The sequence below is a fragment of the Diorhabda carinulata genome, chromosome 12, assembly GCF_026250575.1.
Source record: "Diorhabda carinulata isolate Delta chromosome 12, icDioCari1.1, whole genome shotgun sequence".
Classification (NCBI taxonomy): domain Eukaryota; kingdom Metazoa; phylum Arthropoda; class Insecta; order Coleoptera; family Chrysomelidae; genus Diorhabda; species Diorhabda carinulata.
In genome coordinates, this window is record NC_079471.1 from 10,555,383 (window position 1) to 10,583,258 (window position 27,876).

Consider the following 27,876-nt stretch of genomic DNA (forward strand, 5'->3'; position numbering starts at 1 on the left):
AACGAAGGAGCCGAGTCAAGAATATCTTATCGAGTACTGTAATAATAACTTCACGGACGAATATCGTAATATGTTTTTTTTTCATACTGTTTTCGGTTTTAAATAAAAAGCAAACTTATATTAAAATATAAAATGAATGAAATTTGACAATTTTACTGAAAATAGCTCCTTTAATTATTCTCTTATTATTTAAAAAAATAAAAATTAACAAAAGTCCCTAATGTAAGAATGTAAACAAACAGACATATTGAATTTTTGGAAATACAAAAAATATTTTCCGAAAGAATGTCTGATAATTCAAATGAAACTGCTGAGAAAAGTGCGGAAGCAATAGGGCAAATTATTCCAATTAAGTCTTCGAAAAGGTACGGAAAAGAATATGCGATGTTTTGCGACTGGCGTAAGAAATATGAAGTGCTGATGAAAATTGGATGTTAATCATCTTTTTGATGTGGTAAGAACAGTTGTTTTTTTAAAAGCATTTCAACGTTTCACTTTAACTGCGTGCGGTAACAGTTGTTTTTTAGAAGCATTCTTTTCAAACCTTAAATTTTTAGTCAAAAACATCAAATAGCTCTTCATAATGGTCTAGTTACTCGATGGTCAAATCAATGATTATGGTTAATGAGAATGTCAACATTTCTCGTTATTTTATGTTAGTGGTTTAAAAGAAAACGAAATGTAGACTACCATCCAAACCAGTCGAAGGTGCTAACGAAGAAAGAAGATGAAAGTTGTCATTGCTGGAGGTTGTACAAGGGAAGACATTTATAATTTAGAAGTAGACTACAGACAAGGAAAATGCGTAGGTCAAAAAGCTGTTGGCGGGCCACCTAAAAAAATTGCCGAATTCCACAATCTTGAGCATACAGAAAAGTACACCAGACATTGCTTTAGAAGGACTTCGTCAATGCTGTGGGCCAACGCTGGGGCTGATAATCAATGTTTTAAAACGGCATAGTGGATGGAAGAATTCATCAGTGGCTGAAAAATATGTGGAAGAATCCGTCGAGAGCAAAAAGAAAATAGCAAGAATGATACAAGGTGGTGAAACTTTTGTGCAAGTGTTGAACCAAAACCACACATTTTGCAGCATTATTGAAAATAAAGAAGTACATCTAGTAATTCCTTCAGTAAATGTTTCTGGTAACAGTGGTGGCACCATTACTGTTAACATTCAAAAAATAGAATAAGAGTTTAGTTATTATTGTTAATTGATTTTTTATTTCCAATTATTTCAAACGGGATTGGTATTAATTAGTCGCCTTTACAATATAGTATAAAAAAAAACAAATATTATGAATGCAATGTTTTGTCTTTATTAGTTTATAATAATAATTCGTATATAGATATAATGGTTTAATTCTGAAAAGATGAGCCCCCTCTGATTTTGCTGAAATTTTGTATTCACCCTGACTAAAGAAAATAATAATAAAAGTTTAGTTTGTACCCCAGTTTCATGAATATCTTTGAAAATATTGATTTTGAAAAAAGTTTCAAACAAAGAAATTGATCTCATGAAAAGCTCTACAAAACAGATTGTGTGTATTTTTTCACGTCAACCTATTATTTTGGCTTATGTTATGACTGTGGGTGTGGGTTAAACAGTACAACATATAAAGTTCAATCGTTAATTATTACATCATTATCTGGCTAGTTAACTGCTGCTGTTAATATTAGCTCCTATATCGAGATGTAAACGCTATGTTATTAATAAATTCGGTAGTGACTAAGGAATCAAACAGATATAGCAAATAGTATTAAACTGTTCTTAGGAAATATTTTTTTGCAACAATAATTTGAAGTATACAAAGTAATTTGAAGAAAATGAAATCGATCGACTATTTTAATTTAGTAACGAGAAAAAAAATGAAGTTTGATTTTTTAAAAAATAAAACATTTACTATATTTTATGAAGGCTGTACAAGCATGAATATCTAACAAACTCTCTTCACATGTAATGTAACACTCTGTCTAATCTAGCTTCCATCTGACCCTAGAATCATTGGAAACTAAACTACATATCATCATACCAAAGAAGCCTCTGACAACATATCAACAACTTCATCCAAGATTCTTGACGCAATATACGGAGCTTCATCCATCCATCCATCAACTTTTAAGGTCTCCCAAACATCTCAAGTAACAGACTTCGTATTAGCCATGATAAATATTTACAAGGTAAGCTTTAGGGTGGCGCCCTATTTATGATGATTGTTATACTACTATGACTGTCAAAATATACTCATCAACTACAGAAAAAATTCTACATCACCACATATTAATAATTTGATCTGAAACTTAACCTTAAGAAAATACTCAACTACCACCGACATCAAGAAAGTTTGAGGAGTTGTTTAAAGCTACCGACTCCTACCACAATATTATATATTGTGATCATTTCTAATGTTTAAAGTTAGATACGCCTCGCTGCTTCACCCGCGTAGTTCATTATATCCTCGATTAATACAGGGTTAACAACATAAAAAATTGAAGCTAATACTCCCTAAAATAGGGTGGTTAAATATGGTTAAAATTGATCAAAAATAAAATCCAATCATGACGTTTTTTGAGAGTACATTTTTGTACAACTCGTACAAAATCTCTTACGCCATCTCTTACCCCACGCGTCATATATTTTAGTTCCACTTGATATAATTTCATAAAATTGACGCACAAACTGTAATTCCCTCATGATAAAAAAATTGTACACGTCATTACATGCAGTAAACAGGAGGGAGTAGTTGATTGCTTTGACTCGTCGCCTCGCGTCCTTTGCCTCGCGCTCGAAAAACTGACACCAAGCCGGAGCGACGGTAAGGCGATGTACGTGAAGGCAATGGCACACTAGCAAACTCTTACACGCACGTTCCCTCTTGTACTCTTGTGGTTAGTCTATACATTCTGCTTCCAAATAGCTTCTTAATGTGCGGATGCCGAGTACTATTGAGCACTACACATACTCCTCTCTTCTCCTGAACCAGACGTCGTCGTATCAGGACGTTTCTAAGCTTCAATTTGAAATATGTCATAAAGTTAGTTGGATAGAATATAGAACAGTCTCATGTCAATCTAAAACAAAACCAGTCTTAGATAGATTCCGTTGTTTTATATTTACACACAAGTATATGTGGTAGTAGTAGAAGGCTAAATTTGATTACTTTTTCAGTAATTCTTCTATAATTTTCTTTAGAAAGATTTAACTTCGCTTCAGTATGTCAATGTAGTGTTTTTGTTTCGCAAATTAATGCAATATTTTTGAAACACTCATATCAATTTTTTTGTAGACCTACTAGATGACTTGTATATTGAAGAAATGCTCTACAAGATGTAAAAAATTACTCCTATCAATATGCTCCAGTAAATACAAAATTCCACTTGGGCTCGTCGGCTTAATTCGCAAATCTTTTAACTCCATAGCACCAAATTTCACCATAGACACAAAAAACTGAACAATGAAAAAAATTTAATGAAGACTTGACCTGTTTTTTTTGAATAAAGGATATAAATAGATGCCAGAAATCAAATTTCGAAAATATAGTATAAATAAATAGTGTAGTTAGCTTTCAACGAAATGGGGATCTGGAGTTACGGAGTTTTCTATTTAGACTTTTGTATTTTATCGGATTTTTGAGCTTCCACGAATTTTTATGTTATATGCGTTCAGAAATTATCTATTCAATGGTATCAAAAATTTGATATCAGAAAAAAACGAAATTAGTGGTTTGTGACTTAAGTCTTATCTGAAAAATATGGAATATTTTTACTAATTGTTCTTATACTTAATATATATGTAATTAATCATAATTAAACTTAATCACATTAAACTGAAATTAAATCTTCTCTTTGCTTCCTCAAATATTTCCAAATTCAACTTGTGAATTTTTAAAAATCGGGTTTCTGATAGCAGTAGCCACTACCCGATAAATAACCCTTCTTCTGTATTGTGATCGGTCGGGATCGTAGTCGACCGGCAATCGAGGTAACAAAACACGAACAGGCAAAAAAAGTACAAGCACGCCGAAACAAAAGAAAAACAAGCTTTCGCTGCTTATTGATTGATACGGTTCTAGTGGGCGTTGGAAAAGAAACAACAAGATACAAAACAAAGGAAAATAGAAGTGTGATCGGCATTTATTGCCGTACACGTTATACGAAACCACGGTCGACACGATCTCAAACAGCGAAATGGAGAATAAGGCGCGGTTATAAATCAAACATCGGTTTTTCGTACAGAATGTCCCGTTATATAATTGTAAGATAGTCATTATAATAATAATATTTATTCGGTATTAATAAATAGGGAATATGAATACTAATTCATATTTTACTGTAAATGAAAAATGCAATAATAATAAGCAATTTAGTATCAAGTCAGGGACGAATGAACTTTGAAAAAAAAATTAGAAACAAAATGTGTGTAGTAAAGGTAAAATAATGTGACAAAAATGATACTAAGGCAGTTATGACATGTTTCAGTTTATATCAATCATCGGAGAGAGCGAGAGAGAGTAGTGAAGGAGGAAAGAGATGAAAGAATAAGCTATTAATTAAATATCAATATGTATAGTTACTATTACGTTGAAATTCAATATAGGATTTTTTTTTAAATTTTATTGAATATAAATAGAGTATGTATAAGAATTTTCATCTTTATATCCAATGAGTTCCAAGCTATGGGTTGTAACGGCGCTGATTTTTCGTTCCAAGAAAATTTACCTGAGATCTATTTTAAAACACCGTGATCACGATGTTGCAAAAATACAGTTTTATGTTTTTAAAAAATTAATTCTGCGTTCTAGTTGACTTTTGACACCTCCCCACCCAAATATTCCATAATTATGTTAGGTGCGATTCAATAAGCTTATGAAATTTTAGACTGTTTATGTTAAGGAATTTTAATTTGAATACCATTCGCCTCAGAGTTTTTGATAAGTTATGAATATGCGATTCCCCTGATAAGTGATAATAACTTTACCATCATCTGAGGTCTTCAGTACTGTATAGTCAGGTAAGTAATTTTTGTATGGCACAAATTTTGGTTTTTCATAGTACACTTTTAGATATTTGTGATTGAGCCAGTTCAGAATGTTTTAACAATTTAATTCGGCTTTTATTTTTAAGGTGGTTCAAAAGCTATCTGGAGAAAATACCATAGTGTCATCTGCAAAATTGAAAAGTTTCCTTTGGTTATTAAGTGTAAGTAATCCGTTTACACATTTTAACATTTTTTATACACCCCAAAAGAAACGTTTCTAAATGTGTGAGACTACCTTCCTTAAACCTAAATTTTTTCAACTACTGGATATTCACTAAATTATCCATTAAGACTTATTTATAAAATGAGGTATCTACGCCTATGGTAGATCAAACAAAATTATCGGCAAGGGTCTTTATAATCTGCTATTGATATTAGAAGAACTAAAACTATTCACTAACCTATTTATTTAAATTCAACTTTTTGCCATTTATACAAAAAGAATTTCTCGATTCCAGAAAGTAAACAAACAAAAAGGCCTTCCTAGAATTTGATTCTATAAAAACGGCCACAGCATTCAGTAAATAAGTTAGATAATTATTGCCGCCTTATATAAAAAATTGGAATCAGTAGACGAGTTCGCAACAATATTGTCAAAAAAAATTCATCGTAGATTTTTTAAAGAATGTATATCTACATTATTTTGGATTTCCTATTGTGACATAAAATAAAAAGTGGATACACATCACATAATATGTTTTGCGTATTGTATTACTAAAATGGTCAGTCTGAGATGATTTGGTTCATCAATGTTATGGAATGAACATAGTAATAGTAATCATGAAAATGACTATACTGATAAGTATTTTTCACGCTGATTCATATAATCCTTATCAAAATCTATCTATCTAAGATAGGGTGATGCTGAAGTTCACTACATTTCCATTGAAACTATCTATCTGATACTCCACATTCAATTGATCAAGCTGAATTGAATGACCTTGCTCATAATAGTAGAATTTATTGATACCAGATTCGAAAGTTACCTTTATTCGAAAAAAGGAGAAGGGATATATTGTTATATTACTGATATCCTGGGACTTTTTGAAAAATGAATTGAAACCTAATGAAACAAAATGGAGCTTATTCGTTAATTCTTTGAAAAATAGTCTAGAATCTCTATTATTGCAGAACAGGAATAAGAAACCGTCTATACCATTAGGGCACACAGTAAATTGTGCAGATTGTGCAGAGTGTGCAGCGACTTCAAGTCATCGGTTTGTTATTGGGTTTACAAGGTGGATTTACGAAATACTTTTGTTTTCTTCGTATATGGGATAGCAGGATAAGATAGCAGCATTATATAAGAAAATAATAGCCGATTCGAAACGAGATTCAGATCACAGTTTCCGAATGTCGCGTGCAATTATCGATCAAATTCAAAACATGATCTACAAGAATAAAAATCGATTTATTTATCAATTATTTGTGCGTTAATTCTTCCATGATGTTTATCTAGATAGATATATAATAGATGTTTAATAATTTACCCCTTCATACGGATTTTGCACTAACCGCAAACATCAGTAACTATCAATGACGTTGCTCAAGAAAATTGATAGTCGTCAACCATTTAAGCGGAATAAATAACTCAAAGTTTAAAAAACAATAGATAAATTAAACAATCTGATTGCATTTACCCACCGATCTACCAGGGTAGAAAGGATCATATTATATGATACGACCCGATTAATTCGATCAGTTTATGAACAACAATAAACGTGATCCAAGTTAGTTTCCGAACATTCAAATCATGATCGAGTTAACGCTAAGTTTTTCAAATAAAAAATAAGTAATAACTATCAGCTGGGATATGGTATCATATAAACTAGTGCAATTAACGAAAATAAACCTAAACGTATGTTTAAGGGTAAAACACATTAAGAAGCAAATCAATAAGAAATGATCACAAGTACTGGCAACCAATAAGCGTCGAAGAATTTCCATATTTAGAAGTTATAATAGGAGAGAAAGACTATGAAAAGCATCAAATTGAATTGGAAGAGATACGAGGATGTATTGATATCTAGTCAGTCTAGATATGCATAAACAAAATAATGCGTTACCATCGCATCGAATAATAACCTATTAGAAGTGTCAGTTTGACGTTAAAAAAGTAAACCAGAGTTACGAAATAAATTAAAAGAAAAAAGATGTCCACCGAATTGTGAAAATCGAAAAATTGGAGTAACGAACCATCAAGTACCTGTATTTAAAAGGGTTAAGAGGTAAGCAGATTTACGAAGATATGCTTAATACCCTTGGTAATCAATGTCCTTCGTATGCGACCATGAAAAATTGGACTGCAAGCTTCAAAAGAGGTAAATTTTCCATTGAAGATGATGACCGATCGGGAAAGCCAGTTTCTGTAGTATTTGAAGCACTGAATATTTCATACGAACGCGTTCATCATATAGTTCACATCAATTTCGACATGAGAAAAATTGCTGCAAAATGGATCCCCAAATGTTTGAATGTTGACCAAAAGCGTGCAAGTGTAGAAGCATCGCGTTCGATCTGTGCTCGATTTGAAAACGATGTAGACTTCTTAAACCGCATTTACTATGGATGAGACTTGAGTACATTTCTACGATCCAGAAACAAAGCGACAATTGATGGAATGGCGTCACTCTGGTTCTCCAAAACCTAAGAAGTTTCTTGTCCAAAAATCTGCTGGAAAAGTTCTTGCTTCAGTTTTTTGGAATTGCCATAGAGTAATCATGATTAATTTTTTGGATAAGGTAGAACAATAACTGGAGATTACTATTCGACATTACTGAACACTCTACGGGAAAAAATTAAAAAGAAAAGACGCGGAAAGCTATCCAAAGGTGTAATAAAAGCTGTGGTGGTCTGGTTTGCAGAGCAAGAAGATACATTTTTATTGAAAGGTCTAGAGACGTTGCTGTAATAAATGTATCCAATTAAGAGTAGAATATTTTTAGTAATAAAATATTTTGACATTGAAATTTTGTCTGGTTCTATAGTAGTCTAAGAATTTTTCAATATATCTTCGTACAGCAGAAAAAAGCGAAATTATATAAACTTTAAGACAGTATCTGTTTTGGCAAGGTATAAGTAGCACGTTTTTATACTTTGCAACGCTCCATTTTCAACAATTAGATGTCATAACGGCCGCTAATATAGAACAAGAAACAATATTGCAAATGATAAATCTTCCACGTTATTTGTCATTGCATGATGTCTATTAGTTTCACAAAAGTGGTGCTTTAATGAAACTGATTGTCAAAATAAAAAGCTCTTGCAAAGTCTATCTATTGCACATTGTGTTCTCTGTGTGGCTGCCTGATATCGCATGTAATGAAAACTGCATCAAAACCGATAGAGTTGCAAGTGTGAAACGATCCAGCAGCTGAGCTTGCGACTTGCATTGCATCCCAAGTTTTCTAACTTCAAGCGGTTTTAAGGGTCTAACTACTGTCCAGCACAATAAGAAGCCAATTAAAAGTTTATTTTTCCACTAATATTAATATTTTATTCGTAAGACAGCTGTAGGAAATTTTATCGCCTACACATTATGAAATAAATCGCCCGATGGAAGATAATGAAACATGAAATATAAAAATGAGGTTAGATTTTGAAACCATAAAATATTATTAGTGATCGTGACCGAAGATTATATTCTGTATAAAAGACTAATTCAACAGCGTACTATATCTGATAATTCATTCGACTAATAACAGTGGTTTATAATTTATTATCTCCGGGTATTAAGTTGATTCACTAATTCTATTTGAATCAAATATTGTAAAAAAAACATCATCATGAACATTTATCAGAATTGTATTCATGTAATTTTTCCGTCTATATGTATTCCCTTCATTAACATACATATTGATATATCTAAAAAAGACAATGGAATAGTTCGGATTAGAAAATACAGAAGCATTTGCAAAAATTCGAATTCTATAAATAAATGTCAGGATGGTATTCCCATACGCACATACAACAGGGTGGGATAGAGCAACTTTTGTTTTTCTCGTTTATTTATTTAACAGTTTTTAATGACAAAATGGTAAGGGGAATTTCTTTATTCACAAACTATTCACTATCACTTAAGTTGGATTTATGAACTCTTACGTTTGCGCCAGCGCTGACGCTCTTGTTGGCGTTACGTTCGGCTTCGCATTGGCTAGACGTTGGAACGCGAGCGCGGGCGTTTATATTTAAAAATCACACTTAAATATATATGTATAAGTCAGGCTGAATTTATGTTGAACGCGAACGAGGGCGTCAAGGCGGGCGCGAGCGGAAGGTTTATGAATTGACCTTTACACACAAACTATTCACCAAACACTAATCTAATTTATTTATATACACCTTTCGGTTGTTCTTGTTTACTAACTACCCTGTTGCTGAAGACTCGTTTTATATACACTATCATCACATCCTAGAACTTTCGATTTACCGTAAATAAACGAAAGGTTCTTCTTAGAAATTGTATCTATAAAAACAGTCACGAAAACAATGTAAATAGGTACACAAAAAATAATAATGTAAATATAAACAGCCTATAACAGAGGATGAGTTCTCAACAATATTCTGTTTTGGAAAGAGAAATATGTCAACTGTATTGATTGAATGTAAATAACAAACTTATTTTGACAAAGTTGGCGAATGTAAAGAAACAAAACAAAAAATGATGAAGATGAGGCAATGCAGAACCTAGAAGACACAACATTGATCACTATCATTTGGAATGTGTTCTCGACAAATTATTTGTTTTACCTTTCTCTATACAAAAAATCTATTATGGTGAGATCTGGAAATCTAGTAGGCAAACATGTCACAATTATTCACCCAAAACATCTATCACCAAACAGATTATTTAACCAATCACTGATTCTTTGTTTATAATGAGCAGGACATCCATTATGCTGTAAGAATTGAGTCCGTCGAATATTTAAAGGAAGTTCGTCAATAAATATATGCAGAATTTGTAAATAAGTGTGCTGATTTAACGTTTGTTCAATAAAGAAAGGTCCGATGATTCTTGATACCAAACATTCAGTTTTGAAAAACTGCTTTCTTGCTTTAATTAGGTAATGAGGATTGCTTTGGCTTCAATAACGACAGTTTTTTCTTAAGTGTGACTGTGTTTGACTTTGTACGCTAATGAATACTAATGTTTGTAATGACGCTTCGATTCCTGAGTGAAATTTTGGGACCTGCATCCTTTGATTTTGAAGCAGCTCAATTGCATGCAACAGTTCCATCATAAGTTTCGTATCTTCTTATAAGGAATGCTGCCTATTATAAGAAATTTGTTTATCAAACGTCAAGCAGTACTTTTGTTTATCACGATAATTAGATACTCCATTGAACAAGGTAATAACCATATTGATTGAACTTTGATCGGTTCCATAACACTGAATCATATAAACTTTTTCCTATAAGATTAACAAAGTAGATTTAAACTGTTGATTCATTCTTTTTAATATATATATTATTATGGATACAACTTTGTTTATCCGATTAGAAATTATATTTGACCGATGATTTTGAATTTTGTTATGGAGATCTAAATGATTCTAAACAACTTAACTCATTAATTTTTGACGTATTTTCCACAGAGGTACTTTTATGTATAGCCATGAGCGCTGATTAGCTGCTTAACAACGACAATGCGCTATCATCGAAAACCTGTGTAGCAGTTCTTAGTAAAGTACTAAATCGTATAGCTTCGCCAGCCTTTCTAGAATCACGACGTGGCTCTTTTTTAATTTAAAAATACCATTCAAAGGTTGAAATTCATGCATTGCATTTTCAGACAGTGAAAACATTCCTGAGAACGTGTTATTCAATCTAACGAAAACTCATCTTTTACATACTTAATTTATTAAAAACATTTAACTTATCTATAATAATTAACTATTCGCCATTATGAATAAATTATAAAGAATTTCTTAGTGGTTTCTTACACATTTGTTCGTTATATTTAGCATCGTAAACAATATTCTATTAACTAAAAAATAGCTGCCGAAATTGCTAGCACTATTTTACTTTAACGCATAACTACCAATTTGTTTTCTCCCGATGCTTAAATTATTAATAGCTTCGAAATTTTTCGTGCCAACCAGGTCTAGAAATAACGCAATAACTTATGATTTAATAGTAATAAATTTATTTCTATTTATCGCTAGTTTTTAATGTTGTTTGGAGAGATGTACTAAAACGCATATTCCTTACTTTTAGATATTGGTTATTAATTTCATATTCTGTTTTTCTATATATTAGATTTATGTTTTTATATTATTCAATCTAGACGCAATATATACAATATCTACGAGGATGGTCCCAGAAATACCTGGCACAACAAACAGTACAAACATTTTGAAAAAGAAAATATTTTTATTTTTTAATTTTTTAGCTCCATACACTATTCCCAGCGATGTTCAATAAGTTCAATACCCTTTTTATAATAAGAATAGTCAAGCTCCTCAAAATAGCCATCAGCTGCCAATATCCTATCTTCATTGTTGGAAAATCTATGACCCCCGAACCGAAGTCTGGGAACAAAAAATAATCCGATGGAGCTAAATCTGGCGAATAGGGTGCATGAGGTAGCAATTCAAACTTTAATTGATTAATTTTGGAAATTGCAACAACATATTTGTGAGCTGGTGCAATGTATTGATGAAATAACACTTTTTTCTTAGCCAAATGCAGCCGTTTTTGCTTAATTTCTTCACTCAAACGTTGAAATAAGTTCGCATAATACTCGTCGTTGATAGTTTTTCCTTTTTCAAGATAGTCAATGAAAGTAATCCCATATGCATCCCACAAAACCGACACCATGACCTTGCCTGCAGATGAAACAGTCTTTGGAGCCGGTTCTCCCTTTTCAGTCCATCGTTTTGATTGTTCTTTGGTTTCGGATGTGAGGTGATGGATCCACGTTTCATCCATGGTTATGAAACGGCAATGTCAGATTTGATATATTCATATCAGTATTGCCATTGCCATATCTCAAAACTTGCCTATCAGACGCAACGGAAATAAAGTAATACATTTTCAATCGTCCCATTTTTTGCAAGTAGCTAGTAAGTTAAAGTCTAAGAGATAGAGACGAGTTTTGTACTTCATATACCAGTGGTGAAAATTTTATTTTATGCTATTGTTTGTTAGTAATTGTTTGAAGGGTTGTTCACAGTCCTGAGCCTATAGGCAATTCACGCATTAGATATTTGGTAGTACCTGAAGAACTAAATCGGATGTTGTTGACAGCTTGGTCAAAAATACGTATCTATCGATTACTTTGAGTACACCAATTAAGCGATTTCGACCTCGCCGCACAGCTGTCTGTATTGACCAAGCTGTCAGCAACTTTGGATTTAGTCTTCCTGAACGACCAAGTGTCTAATGTGCGATTTGCTTACAGTTGTCATATCACCTGCGCGACTTCATTTTCAACCCCATCCCCTATACGTTCAGGTCTGTCAGCAACCCAAGCAATAGTTCGATGACGTGAAAACACTACATCTCTGTCTATTACTTTTTGTAATATATATATATATTTAACTTTTATTTTTGCTAACAAAATTTATAATTTCATTGTAATTTTGGATAGCATTGTGAAATATTGATTTTTTTTATCACTTTTATGGTGTGAGAATGAGTTTTTAGTCAGATCTGTCTGTTTTTTTTCTTTACTTGATCCTATATTCTTGTTTTATTTTTTCCCCGCAAATATGCAGCTAATAGGTCACGACTTAAAAGCTCAATGACAACTGCAAACAGCTTTTTTCAGATATGTTTACTCATCTTATAATATAACATACATAAGTCTAGAGTTGTTTTTCTACAATGCCGGATTCTGACTTTCGCAAGACACTTCCTAGAAGTACAAAGTCTTAGTTAGATATTCCCTCGGTAGTCTCTTGTAAAGTATGGGTTGGGTATAGAATTTCTTGTATTTATTCTTTTTGTTTTTTTAATAAACTATTTTCTTATTGTTTCCAGCTGCCAATATTAACTTGGAGATAAATTTATTTTTTTCCAGCTTATCCGCCTTTTTTTTCGTTTATGAATTTCGTTCTGATGAAAAGCTAGTGGCGTCCGATTCAATATCAGTTGTTAACCACATCTAAGTACAAATTATATATTTTCACGTTTCGATAACTAAGTTATCATCATCAGAGACTGACGGTAGTGTATGTGTATGTTCAGTATGGATATCACCTACGGTTCCGGAAACTCCAGCTAAGTTACAAACTTTTGAAAAAATAAAAAAATAGTTATAAAATTAGATAAAGAATATCAAAATCTCTATTCCAGAATTTTATTCTAATTAAAAACTCTATAAACTTTGATATTAATTTCCAGTATTGTTTGATATTACATTGCGCGTCACTGCTCACTAAGTAAGTAATTACGTAAATTGCTACAACACATTTTCTGGCTTGGCGAGGGAGTTGATGAAATCGATGTCACTCTCTATCTCTCTCACTTTCCTCCACTCACAGCTCCCCAATTCCCGCAACTCCCAAACTACCGTTCGACTCTTTGCTCCTTTTCTTTATTCTAACGGCTCAGAAGGAGCTATTCTGCTTGAGTAATTGTTCGATTCGATACGTTTTTGTCAATTTTGCTGATGTTTGATGGCGTTTCGACCAAAGACGTACCTATGCGATTAGATTAATAAGTTGATAAATAACTACAAAATAATTTTTTGCAGATGAATATAATTCCTAATAAAATAATTGAAGAAATTAAAGAAATTTTTATATCAACATACTAAATCTGACAATTATCGTTCACTCATTCATATTATTAACACAAATTCAATGTATTGGTTTCCAAACATCCCTCTTATGCATTAACTTCCACCCTAATTATATTTAATACGAATTTTTGATATAGTTCAGTTCCATTCATACATACGCAGTTTTGCGTATTTCACCTCTTGGTAACACTTGGCGCATTAGCTCAAGAAAAATATGTTTCCAAAGCAGAAGTCAGAATTGGTTGAGCATTGTAAGATGGCCGTACAAAATTCCCTTTTTGTGATCGCCCATAGATCAGGCAGGTACGACCACACTCCTAAAACATTTACAGTTATATCTAGTACAACACGACATCACACACTAAAACAACGCGATGAAACATTTAAAGCATGGACTGTTCAAAAACATGGCGTCGAGATACAGTTCAGTCTGTTACAAATTTCTCTTGCTAGGTGTATGATATATTATTGTTTCAAAAATATTTATAAATGAGCAACTAGATGGGAAGAAATTGGTCACAACCATCAATATCCCGATTTTTTTTTCAAGTTAATTTTGGAACAACAACAGAACTGACCACGTTCTCTTTCACTAACAAATAAATCATTCATTACTCAGGTTAAATAGAAAGTACGAAGTTGTTCTTGAAACGGCGAAAGTTGCCCTTTAAATCGTTCCAAAGTAATTTTCTGATGTTAAGTCGGGACAGACTATGGATATTATTTTGGTCCTTGGATGGTTTTTGGGCTCGCAGTTTGTATAATTCGGGTTTTTTGGTTCAATGTTCGAAGGGAGAAAGAGCTTAATACAAATTGTCAGGTGAATAATAGCATATTATTATGAACTATTCGATCGTAACAAAAAAAAATGTGATTCAATAAGGAATCTAAAATTGATAATATTTATAGAGAAGTCTTTATTTAGATTTAGTCGATGAGAGGAATAAACTTTGGAAACCTGAATATAAGGAATTCCAATGGCTTGAAATTTTTTTAAATCCCGGTTTCCTTACAATCAGATTTTAACAGTCAAAAAGAGAGCTAATTTTTATTAAGTCATTATTTTTTGAAATCAGATGCAAAATCAATTGCGAATTTCGTAATTCCCTCACCCATTAAGCCGCATTCATTTGTGATCACAGCTGTCGTTTCGGCATGCCGTAATAGAGAAGAACAAAGCAACTGTTTATAAGAAAATAAACAACGCATGATTCATCAAGGGGTAGGGGACTTCCTTAAACATCTTGGAAAGATTACTTATATAGAGGAACGAAATTCCGAAATAAAGCGTTTTAGACCCCAAGAGGTTGAGACTGGGAATTCCAATCCTTATATAAAATATAGAAGTTCCTTCATAATTTGGAGGACAACAATAGATCCGCAAAGATCGAATTTGGAAAAGCCATATACCTTCGTAAAATCTATCTATGTACATAGAATAAGAATTTTGTGACTATTATACATAACCTAAAAATTGATCACAAATATTTCAACAGCCTGATATTACATTGAAAAATTCTAGGACAACCAAAAATTACTACAAAAATTAGTCTTCACTTTGCTGTATACTTTTATAATTATCATATGTGGTATAAAAATAATACAATTTAAACCTCTTGATAATATACGGCCATGTTTGCGGTTAAAATCACATGTTTGTCGGGTTGTCTACCTCTCTACCCAACTCACTCTTCCCTGGTTCTCGTCTATTTCTTTCAATCAATAAAGAATTATAGGATGAAACCGTCAGAACAGATCCGTACTAGATTAGCTTTCATCAAACTTTTAATCGAAACCTCATACTGATTTCATAATGAATGGTGATAATATTTTATATATACTTCGCGGCTAAGTATCTTTTCTAGTCCTTTTAAGTGTACTAAAGTAAAAACGTAGTCCTATAAAATGAAAATTCAATTTACTATCGAAAGAACAATCATACGACATAAAAAAATGTCTTTCAGGGATTGAAATTTTATTGAAAATGTATAAAAAATGTGTAAACTACTCAGCAGAAAATATACATAGTCTTCCAACGACAACTTGATTCAATCAGAAACCCAAAAAGAGTTTAAAAATGTGAAAAAACACGCTAAATTTTTCTAAAAGAGAGCCGAAATTTCCTAAATATACTCCATATTTTGTCAAGTAGCAACTAATTTATTTGTGGAATATCAGGAATAACACAAACAACTTGAAACTTCCCCGATTTAACGAATTAAATGTTCGGGGAATGACAAGTCAAAACTCTATTACGTAGTTTAAGTTATTGCATTTGAAAGTACTGAGATAAGTATATTTAGCTCTTTTTTTGTACATTTAATCTTTATTTATTTAACTGTTGCTACACAACTGAGAATTTCCTACCATTTCAGGTACCAATGCTTGAAAAGTGATTCATATTTAATAATTGTTGAGTTTTTTTTACAATATTATGAGTAGCAATGGAATATCAGTGTTCAGTACAGCAAGAATAGTAGCGTTGCGTGATGACGGTCTGGCGAATCATCGAATTGAGAATTGACTAGGGATTTTCCAATTCAGTTACCCGAATAGTGCGATTGCACCAGGAAACTAACAGCGTTGAATAGAGACGTAGAACTGGGCATCCTAGGATAACTGTCGAAGCAAAAGAGTCTCAGTAGTCTGAACTCAATTTAGAAGAACGTATAGTCGATTCATTTCCAGTACCACAATACGGCGGAGACTTGCTGGGATCAAGTTGGGATCAAGAGACCATTGAGAGTACTCAGGTTACTTTACAGAATATAGCCGCTCGTCTACATTTGGCACAGGACTGGATTTTAGTGGCTAGATGCTTGTATTTCAAGACGGAACCAAATTTGATTTAGTTAGTTAGAGTCGGCGTTACAGAGAGGTGGAGAGGGTGATCAGAAAGACTATATTTTAGTAGAGAAGTCGTTGCGTACTAAGAAGGAACAATAATGTTTTTCATTTGTATTTTTTTCATGTGAAGTTAAAATTTAATTCCGCCAATTTGCATTTACATAATTAAATATATTTTTAATACACTACTTCAGTTTTAATAATAGTGACTCATTTTGTCATAGACTATCCGTCTAGAATTCGATGCATTTTGGTCAAGCATGCTAATGAGCTTATGAGTCTAATGAAGGTCCATTCTGACACTAACAAAAGCACTCCAATGCTGCTACAATCCTTAAAATCCAGTATATCCTCAACCTCAACCTCTTATTGCAAATAAAATTCAACCAAATACATAAACTTATCTATAACCAGACCTCACCAAATTTCCTCTAATTAAATACGTTCTTTCTAACGTCAGATTGATAAATAACGAAAAGGTCGACTGACTTGATCATTATCTTATAATTTAATCAACAAAACTCTTCACTAATTCTAGTATTGACATGTCGGTTAAAGGATATAACGGCGTGAGTATAGAATAAATAGAGAGTGTGATTCGCCGACGCTCGCTGAAACTCATTTTAAGAGCCTCTAAGAAGCAACACGCGAGTTTCTCTATCGGGTAATATACCTACAATTTACACTGTAACTCGTCATATACACGTTAACCCGAATTAAAAAAACTTTTGATATATTAGTGCTAGAGAGTGAGATAATTGCATTAAACAAATTTATAGCTCAGCTGTATGGAATCAAAAAAATTATACACAATATTCAATGCTTTTTGTTTCCAATCATGACTACACCTTAGTATAGGTACGCTAGATAATCTTAATATTTTGATTGTATTCGACAATATACTAATTAATGAATGTCTATGCTTCATATCACACTGCAAATGGGGAGCTAAAAAGGAACTGTTGTTGAGAGTTAACAGATCTTTTATTCATTCTATGATAACATTCTTTACGTATCATCTACTACAGATTTAAGACTGCTCAGAATTGTACAAAATGCAACTATACGTGTGCTTGAAATAAATCTAGAGAACCTAGTCAATAGTTCATGTTGGTAAGCTACTCTTGGAAAGACAATTCCTCTCATAACACTGCTAGAGAATATCTGAAATACCGTATAACTAAATGAGTCCAGTATTATATACAGACGTCTTTAAAAGCAGTAATGATGTAGGTTGTTTCCCCTTTCTTAAACAACTGTTTCATGAAACTTCCTTTCATCTTCCTGCATTGTTCACACTGAAGAACTGTTTGCTATACTTCAAGCTTGTAGCTCTATTCCCTTTGCCTCGATCAAATCAATCCAGAGTATTTACAGCCCTCGCCCTCTAGTCAAGACTAAACATGAACCTTTTCAGTAGTTCTCCAATGTAGAAGTAACCGTAGCTTTGCTCTTGATTTTGGTGACATGGACCTTTCCTCCATGTGAGTTGAATGGTATCATCTCTACGCAATGATGTCATTTTTATATAGCTTACTGTGGAACCACAGTATCATTTATTTGGATTATTGTCCAAAAAAATTTGTGATTTAAGTGTAGAGAGTGGTTTATAAAAAACTTGAGGTTCATATAAGATGATCAAGAAAGAAGACATTTTTTGCATGCATTTGATGCATTTCATGAAATCCAATATTCATAGAGTAGCTCTTATTAAAAATTACCATTAGGGAAATGTCTGTCAATATTCCGTAAGCTATATTCTTCAAAACGTTCGCATGCGAGTTATATCACTGCATTAAGGGAAAATTCGATTAAAAATCACCAACAAACACATGTCTATAACGCATAGATTAATCACAAATTAACAATAAGGTTAAGCCAATCAAAGCTTGTGGAACGTTCATGTTCTTCCCTCTCGAGCGGTCGAAAGAGCCATAGAAGTATTCAACTGCTGCCGCATTTTTGAACTTGCGTTATAGACATGTGATTGTTAGGTGATTTTTGATCGATTTTTTTTGCTTAATGAAGTGATATAACTCGCATGCGAGCGTTTTGAAAGACCTCGTATAAATATATCTAATGGACCTCGATTTTTTACATATTTAGTGCAAAATTTGAATGAGTTCCAGTCCTGTTTTTTAGGATAAAGATAAAGACAGAAAATTCTCGTAAAACGAAAGGGATCGATTTTGTTGAGGAAATGATGTTTGAAATACTTTAATAATAATCCAATGGAATTAAAAGGAAAAGCCGAGTTAGTTCTCAGCCACCGGCTGCCGATGACGACGACGGTCGGGTTAAAAAGGAAAATAAATGGTAAGGGTTCTTCTTCCTTGTTAAAGATAAGAAAATTTTATTATTTAGGACTTAAGGAGTTGTAAATAATTCCCGACGATGTTATTGAGATTTAATAGAAACATTGGAGTGGCTAATGCTCCTTAAGAAAAATTATATTAAAACGACTTTTAGAAATTCAATTTTAATTATGGAATAAAACTTGAATGTAATAAGGGCGTAAACAATATGGAACTTTACAACAAAATCTACCTAATTATAGTCAATGGGAAAAATTGACGAAAAAGTAGACTAGTACGAAAAACTCTTGAGTCTAATTTTCATTAGTAGAATCTGCAGTCAAGTTATTATTTGGTCAAGTACTAAATATGCCTCTAACTCTATCAATGAATACGTAACTGGTCGGGTTTAGAGCTCGATCATTATTGTGTAAAGTAAGATTTTACGTTGGTAAAGTAACTTGCGCACTTGTCTTTTCTTTCCACCGATTCATACTCTTTTGACCAGCGCTAGATCAATAAAAACAGCTTCTATCAAGTTTGATATAATCGCGAATCTAAAGCACCTTGGAACTTGATTTTCAATATTTTATTGCGCATTCCAAAAATGAAGTGATGGAGACAATATAGACAAATAAAATTAATTTAAATATATGGAGAATATTCGATGGTTGTATAAAAAGTTTCCGACCTTAACCTAAAGCACTTATCAATATGGAAAATATATTTGCGTATGTGTTGAATGATTTGGGACGTTTAGTTTCTGTTTAATAATCGTACAAATGAGTCGATATGAATATTTTTCCAAAAATGCAAACAATTCAGTATCAAGCTTGTGAAAGGCAAATAAAAGAGGAATTAGTAAGGAGACTCTGCCCTGCACTATAATATACGACCCTAAATGTTTAGTGGCTAAATTCAAACTTATCAGCTTGATTGACGACGAGTGTTCTGGTCCGCTAAAAACTGCGATAACCATCGAATAATTTTTCCAAATCTCTAACAACTGTTGGATTTGGGATAGAGGGATATAAGAGGTTATCGGTTTATCGAGAGAATGTATTTGCCACTGCAGAATTATGCATTGGTTTTTCTCACTTTGGGCTAAAAGCGCATTCTAATGAACATTACCCAGGGCTTACATATGTAGTTTTAGACAAAATAATCGAATTTTTGGGGTCAAACTATTATTTGGAAGAGTTGAAAGGCTAGAGCATCGCTTATATAAGGGTATAGACTTAAAAGAAGACTGTTAAATAAAGTTGAATAATAAATGATTATGGCAAAAATATCTTGCTTTTTTTGAGATCGGAAACTTTCAAGACAACCTTCGTAAACATTTGTCACTATAACTAGCGTCAATTATAAGAATAAGTTTATAAGAGATTTATTATCTTAAGCAGTTTCTCAAAATTTTCTAGTAATACACACAAACCCATTTTATATTTTTGTTTGTTCTTATCAGCAAGTTCTTTGAAAACGGTAGCAGATGCTCCAAGACTTTGCTTCCTTTCTATCGAATCTCTCCTCCATATTTTCTTTGTTCTGTTTTGTTTCAATAGCTAACACCACTTCCTTCAGCAATGTTTATTGTTATACATTCAATTTTACACTGTATAGACTCGACCACTATTTCAATTTGTAAGAGAGTGTAAGAGTTTCCCAACGGGGATCTTAAAACAAGGTTGTATCGTAAGTTTGGCATAAATGTGTAATATATTTAATATCTGTAATATAAAACAATAGCTCAATTTTTAACTTTTTGTATAGGTTCTACAGTCAATTTTCTATATACAGTAAAAGCTCTTTATTCGCGGGTTATATGTTCCAAAAATATGCCGCGAATACAGAAACCGTGAATACGGATTGGTAATTTGTATGGGATTATGGGGGATACGTTCCTAGGTGACAAAATAAATAAATAAATACATAAAAAACAAATATATAAAAAAATCAGTTTTATTCAAGTTTTTGAACATTTTGATCAATCATCTTTAGGTTTAGGCAACGGTTTCAAGAATTTTGTAATTTTCTCTATTTTGGCAGTTTTTAAAAGGTCCTTCAATTCAGACTGATACGGAGCAGTTGCATTAGCAATTTGCCTCTTAAAAATAAGGCTTCGTTCCATAGACGGATCAATGTTCATAAAGAAATCACAAAGCTCATTTGCCATTCTTAAACCTTTACTAAGATTTTTCAAATTAAATATCACGTTTCCAGTGCTTGTTGAAGCCTCTTCTTCAATGGGCTGTGAATTTGACATTTTCTCCAAGTCGGTTTCAGTCAAATTCGGGCAACTCCTGAATTTCACTTGATTTTATCTGCTCGAACCCATCTCGTCCTATTCCATTCGCGATTTCGGCTATGTTTGGAGTCATAGTTTGAACATAGATTCTACATCATTTTCCGCAGTCAGAGCAGGCCACAGTTTTTTCCAGCATGACTTCAATGTGTGTGGCTTCAGTTCTTCCAATGATTCTTTTATGTTTACGATGCATTTTGCAATGTCAAATTTCTTCCAGCATATAACATTCATATCAGGATTACATTCCATATTATCCAATATGATTCTGATGTAATAGAGCTTAAAGGACTATATTATTCCTCGGTCCATAGGTTGAAGCAAAGCCGTCGTGTTGGGAGGTAAAAATGACACTTTTATATTTGGATGCATAGTTTCAAGTTCGCGAGGATGACCTGGAGCATTGTCCAAAAGTAGAAGTGCTTTAAAGTCTAAATTCTGTTTTTTTTAAATAAGTTTCAACTTCAGAAACAAAACAAATCCGGAACCAGTCACAGAAAATAGCGCTTGTAACCCATGCTTTTTTATTAGCACGCCAAAACACTAGCAGGTTGTCCTTGTTTTGATTTTTTAAATCCCGAGGATTAAACGATCTGTAAAGCATCAGTGGCTTAATGACACAATCTTCAGATGCATACGAACATAGCAGCAGTGTAACTTTATCCTTTGCTACCTTAAATCGAGGAGCAAACTTTTCGCTTTTAGAAACGAATGTTTTGTTTGGCATTCTCTTCCAAAACAGTGATTTTCGTCTACATTAAATACTTGCTCAGGTTTGTATCCTCTATCAGCTACTAGGTTTGCAAATTCTTCTGGATATCGCTCTGCTGCAGCAAAGCGACTTTTACCATAGAACGGAACAGCAACATTTAAAATATGTGTATGTACTCCATCATTGAATAATACGGTTGCTTTCATTCTGTTTATTTAAATTCTAAACAAAAAGCCGTGAGCAGCAGAGCTCCATCACGAAAGTTGAATTTTTCGTCAAATGAAGAATTTAACTAATACACAAACAAATCTTTCCATAAAAAGAATTTCTTGGAAATGATATTAATTCTCAATCTTATTTCTTTATATGGAAAATTTGCTATTCCTCAATAACTTTTCATTTCACAAGTTAACTCTCTCTCTCGAATGAAAATTCATAATTTCAAAAGACCCAGTGGTCTCGAACCCTCTAGTTCAATTCCAATTGACAACAAAGAAAAAATTGTCATAATGACAAGAAATTTCGAAAATGGGAAGTAAAAAAAATCATCCTAGCAACTCGTATTATTCATTAAATAGGAGGCGGTCCAGTTCCACAATTACAACGATCAAAATGATTTCGGGCGTTTTGTGCTAGAAGAACTGAAGAAGAAAACTTTGAACTTGAAAAATTCGACTAAAAACACCGATTGCGGCGAAGGCGGCTTATGTCAAAGTTGTCTGCAATATCATTTAACAACATACTTTAGACAAAGTTTTTATAAGATCTATTTACTTTTTTTATTAGTCCATTTGACGGCATTTACAAAGGATATAGGGTTGGATACCTGTTGCAATCCTTTTGTTATTATGTATGTAATTATTAGATCCGGGAATAAAGAAATTTTTAGTCGCGAATGAAAGAAGCGCGAATAAGGAACTTTTACTGTACTAATATAAAAACTCTTACATTAAACGTAACATACAATACAAAGTGTGGTTCCACTAGCGCCGTATATAAGGTCACGATGAAGTTATTACAAATCAAACCGATTTTGCTCGATCACCTTCGAATATTCGAGACGTCAGGTGCACGCTTGTGATGAGTTACTAATAATTGTTCTAATATGGGGTACGTACCAATGGTAAAACATAAAATACTTGCTGGAATATGAATGAATTTATATAAAAAACTTACCTGTTTGTGCATTTCCACATTAAGGCCATATGACATTTCGTAGTACTGAAACAAAAATGATTTTTTAATAAAATGTAATGATGAATTAATTTTTTAATAATTTATGGTAAAAAATACCACAATTTAGATTATATCGGAAAATATATTAAAATAATTGTAAGGAGTAATATATAATAAGATATAATTTTTATGTTTCTAAATGTTCTGGATTTTAGGTCTCTTCTATTTCAAAATTAGTTTTTTTAATAATTTTTGAAAGATAGATAAAATTGACGTTTCGACTTTTCTGTCTTTATTAAGAAATAAGAAATTTAAAAAATTTAATTTAGTAGACAGATTCATAAATTGATTGAAATAATATACAAGGTGTGGAGGGAAGAGTTTTGATTGTAAGTAATTGCGTATACGACGCAGCAAAATTAATGGTTAATTTTTAAATTATAATTTAAGCAGCAACTGAGGAATTTTTTGTTTTAAGGTGTTCTAGTGGATTTTTTTGGTTGATTTTCACGAGAATTATATTTTAATAAGACTATATGAGATCATAATAAAATGACAAAGAGGAAATTCAATAAACTAATGTCTAATCTTCTCTGTCATTTATTATTATCTCTCATATTAAAAATTTCTACCAATCACAAAAACGTTTCGCGTGTTACGTAATTGTCTCCTTATGATTTCGTTGTTATTTTGAAAGATGTTTTTAATTTACATTTCCAGTTCAATTCTAGAACATGGCAGAAGCTTCTGACTAGTTACATCCAACTTCTTCTTTCAAAAACACATTGAACAATATTTACCCACTATGAGTTGCAGCCACTCTCCATCTTTTGTATCTTCCATTACAATAAATTACAATCGGTGTTGACCGAAGGCGTGCGACTGGGTGCCTATTACAATACCAACAAAACGGAAGAATTAATGAATAGAAGCTCTGACGGTGCATTCACACATAATTCTATGTTGTTTCTATAAAAGTGACCAGTCAGTTTACAATGAGATTGCTCTTGGATTTATATTTTGACAGGTAGCAAATAGTGAAAGGTCTACTATATATACCAACAAAACAAACATTTTTAAACTCAAAATCAAATTATACAACCCAGGTTGCACGGCTCAGTAGCGGTGCTGATAATTTCCAGCTGGTCAGGACTTAACGTGAGAGATTAAGTCGTCAAACAAATTGCAAACCAAAGCAATACCAGACCATTCTGGGGATCTATAGAGCCAGTTGTTGGGTTATGAATACTTCTTTTTTCTGGAACATTGATGATGCTGGAATGGGTTCGCATTTTGGGAATGCCAAACGTAGGAAGTTTTTTGTTCTCTGACTGGTGTCTCATTTGGTTATCCCATTTTTATATTTGTGCAAGTGACTGTCAACAGTAACATTTTAATTATCAATAGCAAAATTTTTCAATATTTCTGTTATAGTTGGATGGACGTATCAATTTATAATCAATTCCCACTCATTTCGAATACCCCATAATAAGTTGGCAACAAATCGAATTATATATGAAATTAATTAGTATTCAATTGTAGTATTATGTGGGTAACAGACAATAATTTTTAGATCATGTTTTATCGTGTGAATTTGTGTATCATGATTTTCAAATACGAGTAAGTTGCAACAATTCAACAAATTATTATTATTCCAACCGGTTCTTTTTGATATTTATTCCCCACACTTGTCCCCAATTTATTTCGTTGAAAACATTTCATTCCCCATTTCTATCATCCTTTCTTTCCTCCACTGACGACTCATCGGTTGACATCCGTACCGATCTACTAATACCGGTGACGGCGGTTGCTCGAAGAGAGGGCGGCAAATGTTCGGAAACGAGGGGATGCAGACCGAACACCCGCCGCCCTTAAAGCAGCAACCATAAACAGCTATTTCACTTGTGTGTGTATCAGACGTGACAAGCACCTTGTCGAGCTCACTGGTAATCGATACAAGCCCTCCAACCCCCTTCTCTTCTTCTAAGCTAAGATCGCTCCCACAGTCGCCGTTTGTGGGAGGTGATTTTATAACTTTACAGGATAGCTAGTTAAGTTAATTAGAATACATTAAATCACACATGTAAACTTCGTATTTTTTAATATTCTAATAATTTGGTTGGAACTAGTTTTTGGAGATACTTATAATTGAAAAATATTAATTCAAATCTGTAAAGATAGATACTTTTTAAATACAGTTTCAAAATTCACAAAATTCCTCTTACTGTAAAGTTATAATAAAAAAATAGTTTCTCTTAAATGTCATTTTCGATTTGCGACTCTCTAACACTTCGACTATGGACTTGAGGAACTATTTACTTTGGCTTCAAAATATTTATTTTGGCAGTCACGTCCCCGATTAAAGCCAAATTTGCTTTATTATGGGTCTTCTGATGGGTATAAGTGGCTGAGGAACAATTATGGAAAACAGGGTGTGTGTGTGTGTGTGTTTGTATGTGGAACTAATTCAAGTAATATTACCATAAATTTTTAACACATGGTTTTATCAGGAATATACAATGAAAAGTATAGGAAAAAAGGAGGGAAGCAAATTGATTATGATAAATAAATATAGAAAATAAGAAGAGATGGCAAAATAATAAAAATAAAGATATTGGAAATAATGTGAAACTATATCAACATATAAATAAACAAGATAGAAAAAGAACTTCAAAAAATATTAAGGAAAAAAAATGGAGTTATAGTATTTTAAAGAAATTATTAAGAGAGAAAGAAAGTGTGCACGAGCGCGATGATAGTGATAATTGAAAAATACTAGAATTTGAAGAAACATCGACAGAAATGGGGAATAGGAATGAGCTAATAAGATAAATAAACAATGTCGAGGGAATGTCTACTGAGTTGATGATAAAGGGAGGAAATTCCAATATATGTAGCAATTATCAGAAAATGAATTGCTTGCCACCGTATATAAAATACTAACGACGATAATAATCCAAAGACTGAAAAAGTTATTCAACAGTGGATCCCATTCATACAATAAATCTAGTGATCGAAAAATGCTATGAGCTCAACATGCACATTCTATGCGAAGACCTCCAACAAGCATTACACAGTCTGAAAACGAGGACGTAGAAAAACTGAAAGTACCCGAAAAGTTTACGAATACGATTGGTGAGAATTACTAGGTTAAATTTTAGGAGAAGGGTAATGGCGAAAAAAAGATCATGAATTTTAAATAAATATTGGTGTGAGGCAAGGTGATTGATTAATAAATCAAAACAAATCAAACATATCCTGTTGATTCAACTTTAATAGCAAGGAACCGAAGAATTTTGAAGACACATTAGATAAAATAGTAAGGGAAAAATAATTCGAAATAAATAAGAGAAAGACAAAATTTATGAAATTAAAAAAATAGTTCACAAACCAGATACACTGAAGGTGTAAAGGTTACTATATTTAGACACATTAAAAGAATAACACAACGATAAGGCATGAGAAGAATTACAGAATGGAGACGCAATGAGAAAAAACTGACAGGAAGACCAAAAAGTAGATGAGGTATTTGACTAGAACAGACAGATGCAGGACAGAAATAAATGGAGAACAATAGAAAAAATAGGTGGTAAACTGGAAATAAGTAGTGATTAAATGTTAGCTGACCTCGCACAAAATACAAGGTCAAATGAGCTCAATTTGAACGGTTATAATTCTAAATAGAATGTATAGCCATGTATATAATATAGTGGTAATCTTACTTTCTTCCTCTATTTATTAAGTATTTTTTATCTGAAATATACTTTTTCAAACGGACAATCCTCTCATATCTTTCAAGGTACAAGGTTTATAACTCCTAGGTATCATAAGAGCATCAACTTGGTTATCGGAAAGTGATGAAGATGGAATGCTGTATGTTCAGACAAAAAGTTTTGTAAATAAAACATATATAACCTTCTAATTAAGCCTAAACAACAAAATCAGAAAGTAGAATTTTATTAGCTGAAGACGTTTCAGAACAGATGTTTCAGTTACTATAACATTGGAAATTGGGAAGCCGATATAATCAGAAATTTTGTTAAATAAGTCATTAAGTAGTTATCAAATGTTCTTGAAGCGTTATGGTACTGTCCTGTATTCGAGATTATTGGCTATAAAAAGAGAGAATTTAGCAGAAGAAATTAGAAAGTTCAAAATCTGAAAACACTAAAAGTTTTCTTCTGAGTTAAAATCCTCTGTTAATGTTAATGCTAAAAAATTATTATAAAAATATATTTTTAAACCTCAGAGTACCGAATTCGTTACGCTACTGATGTTCACTTGTCGCCAACGGCTCTTTCGACAGATCGACGACAAGGACCCAGTACCGGTAAGATGTTCGGCCGCCGGAAAAATTCCGAGGATTTAGTTTCGGATGTGTTCTAGAGGATATACGTATTTGTGTGAGTTGGTGTAAGGGTGTGGAATGTCGTTTGCACTATTACAAAATCCTTTCAGATCAATATTGTACTTCCCTTAAGATATTGCAGAATATTTCTAAGGATGAATCCAATCATGTAAAATATTATCAAAATAAACGTAATGAAATTTATAAAATGAAGATGAAAAGTCGGTTTTGAATTTAGTCGAAGTGCAGTTATACTTCAATAATGTGTAGTGTGTACACATAATTCCATTACCATTACTCCCCACATTCATTTATTCTTCTTTTGAACATAAAGATCGGTCTCCATTTGAAAGGAGCTTCAAGTTAGATCCCATTATATCTGAAATCCAAATCATTATTTGGGAATTTAATCA

The 27,876-nt window shown here is 32.6% G+C and overlaps 1 protein-coding gene across 3 annotated transcripts in view; it reads right to left on the bottom strand.

Annotated features, from left to right (window-relative positions):
- Positions 1–27,876, bottom strand: part of LOC130900196 (protein groucho) — a 396,521-nt gene that overhangs the window by 69,775 nt on the left and 298,870 nt on the right. For all 3 annotated transcript variants that reach the window (XM_057810645.1, XM_057810647.1, XM_057810646.1), the window contains exon 4: positions 23,116–23,160. In XM_057810645.1, the coding sequence (XP_057666628.1) occupies positions 23,116–23,160 (45 nt within the window). The remainder of the gene's footprint in view (positions 1–23,115; positions 23,161–27,876) is intronic.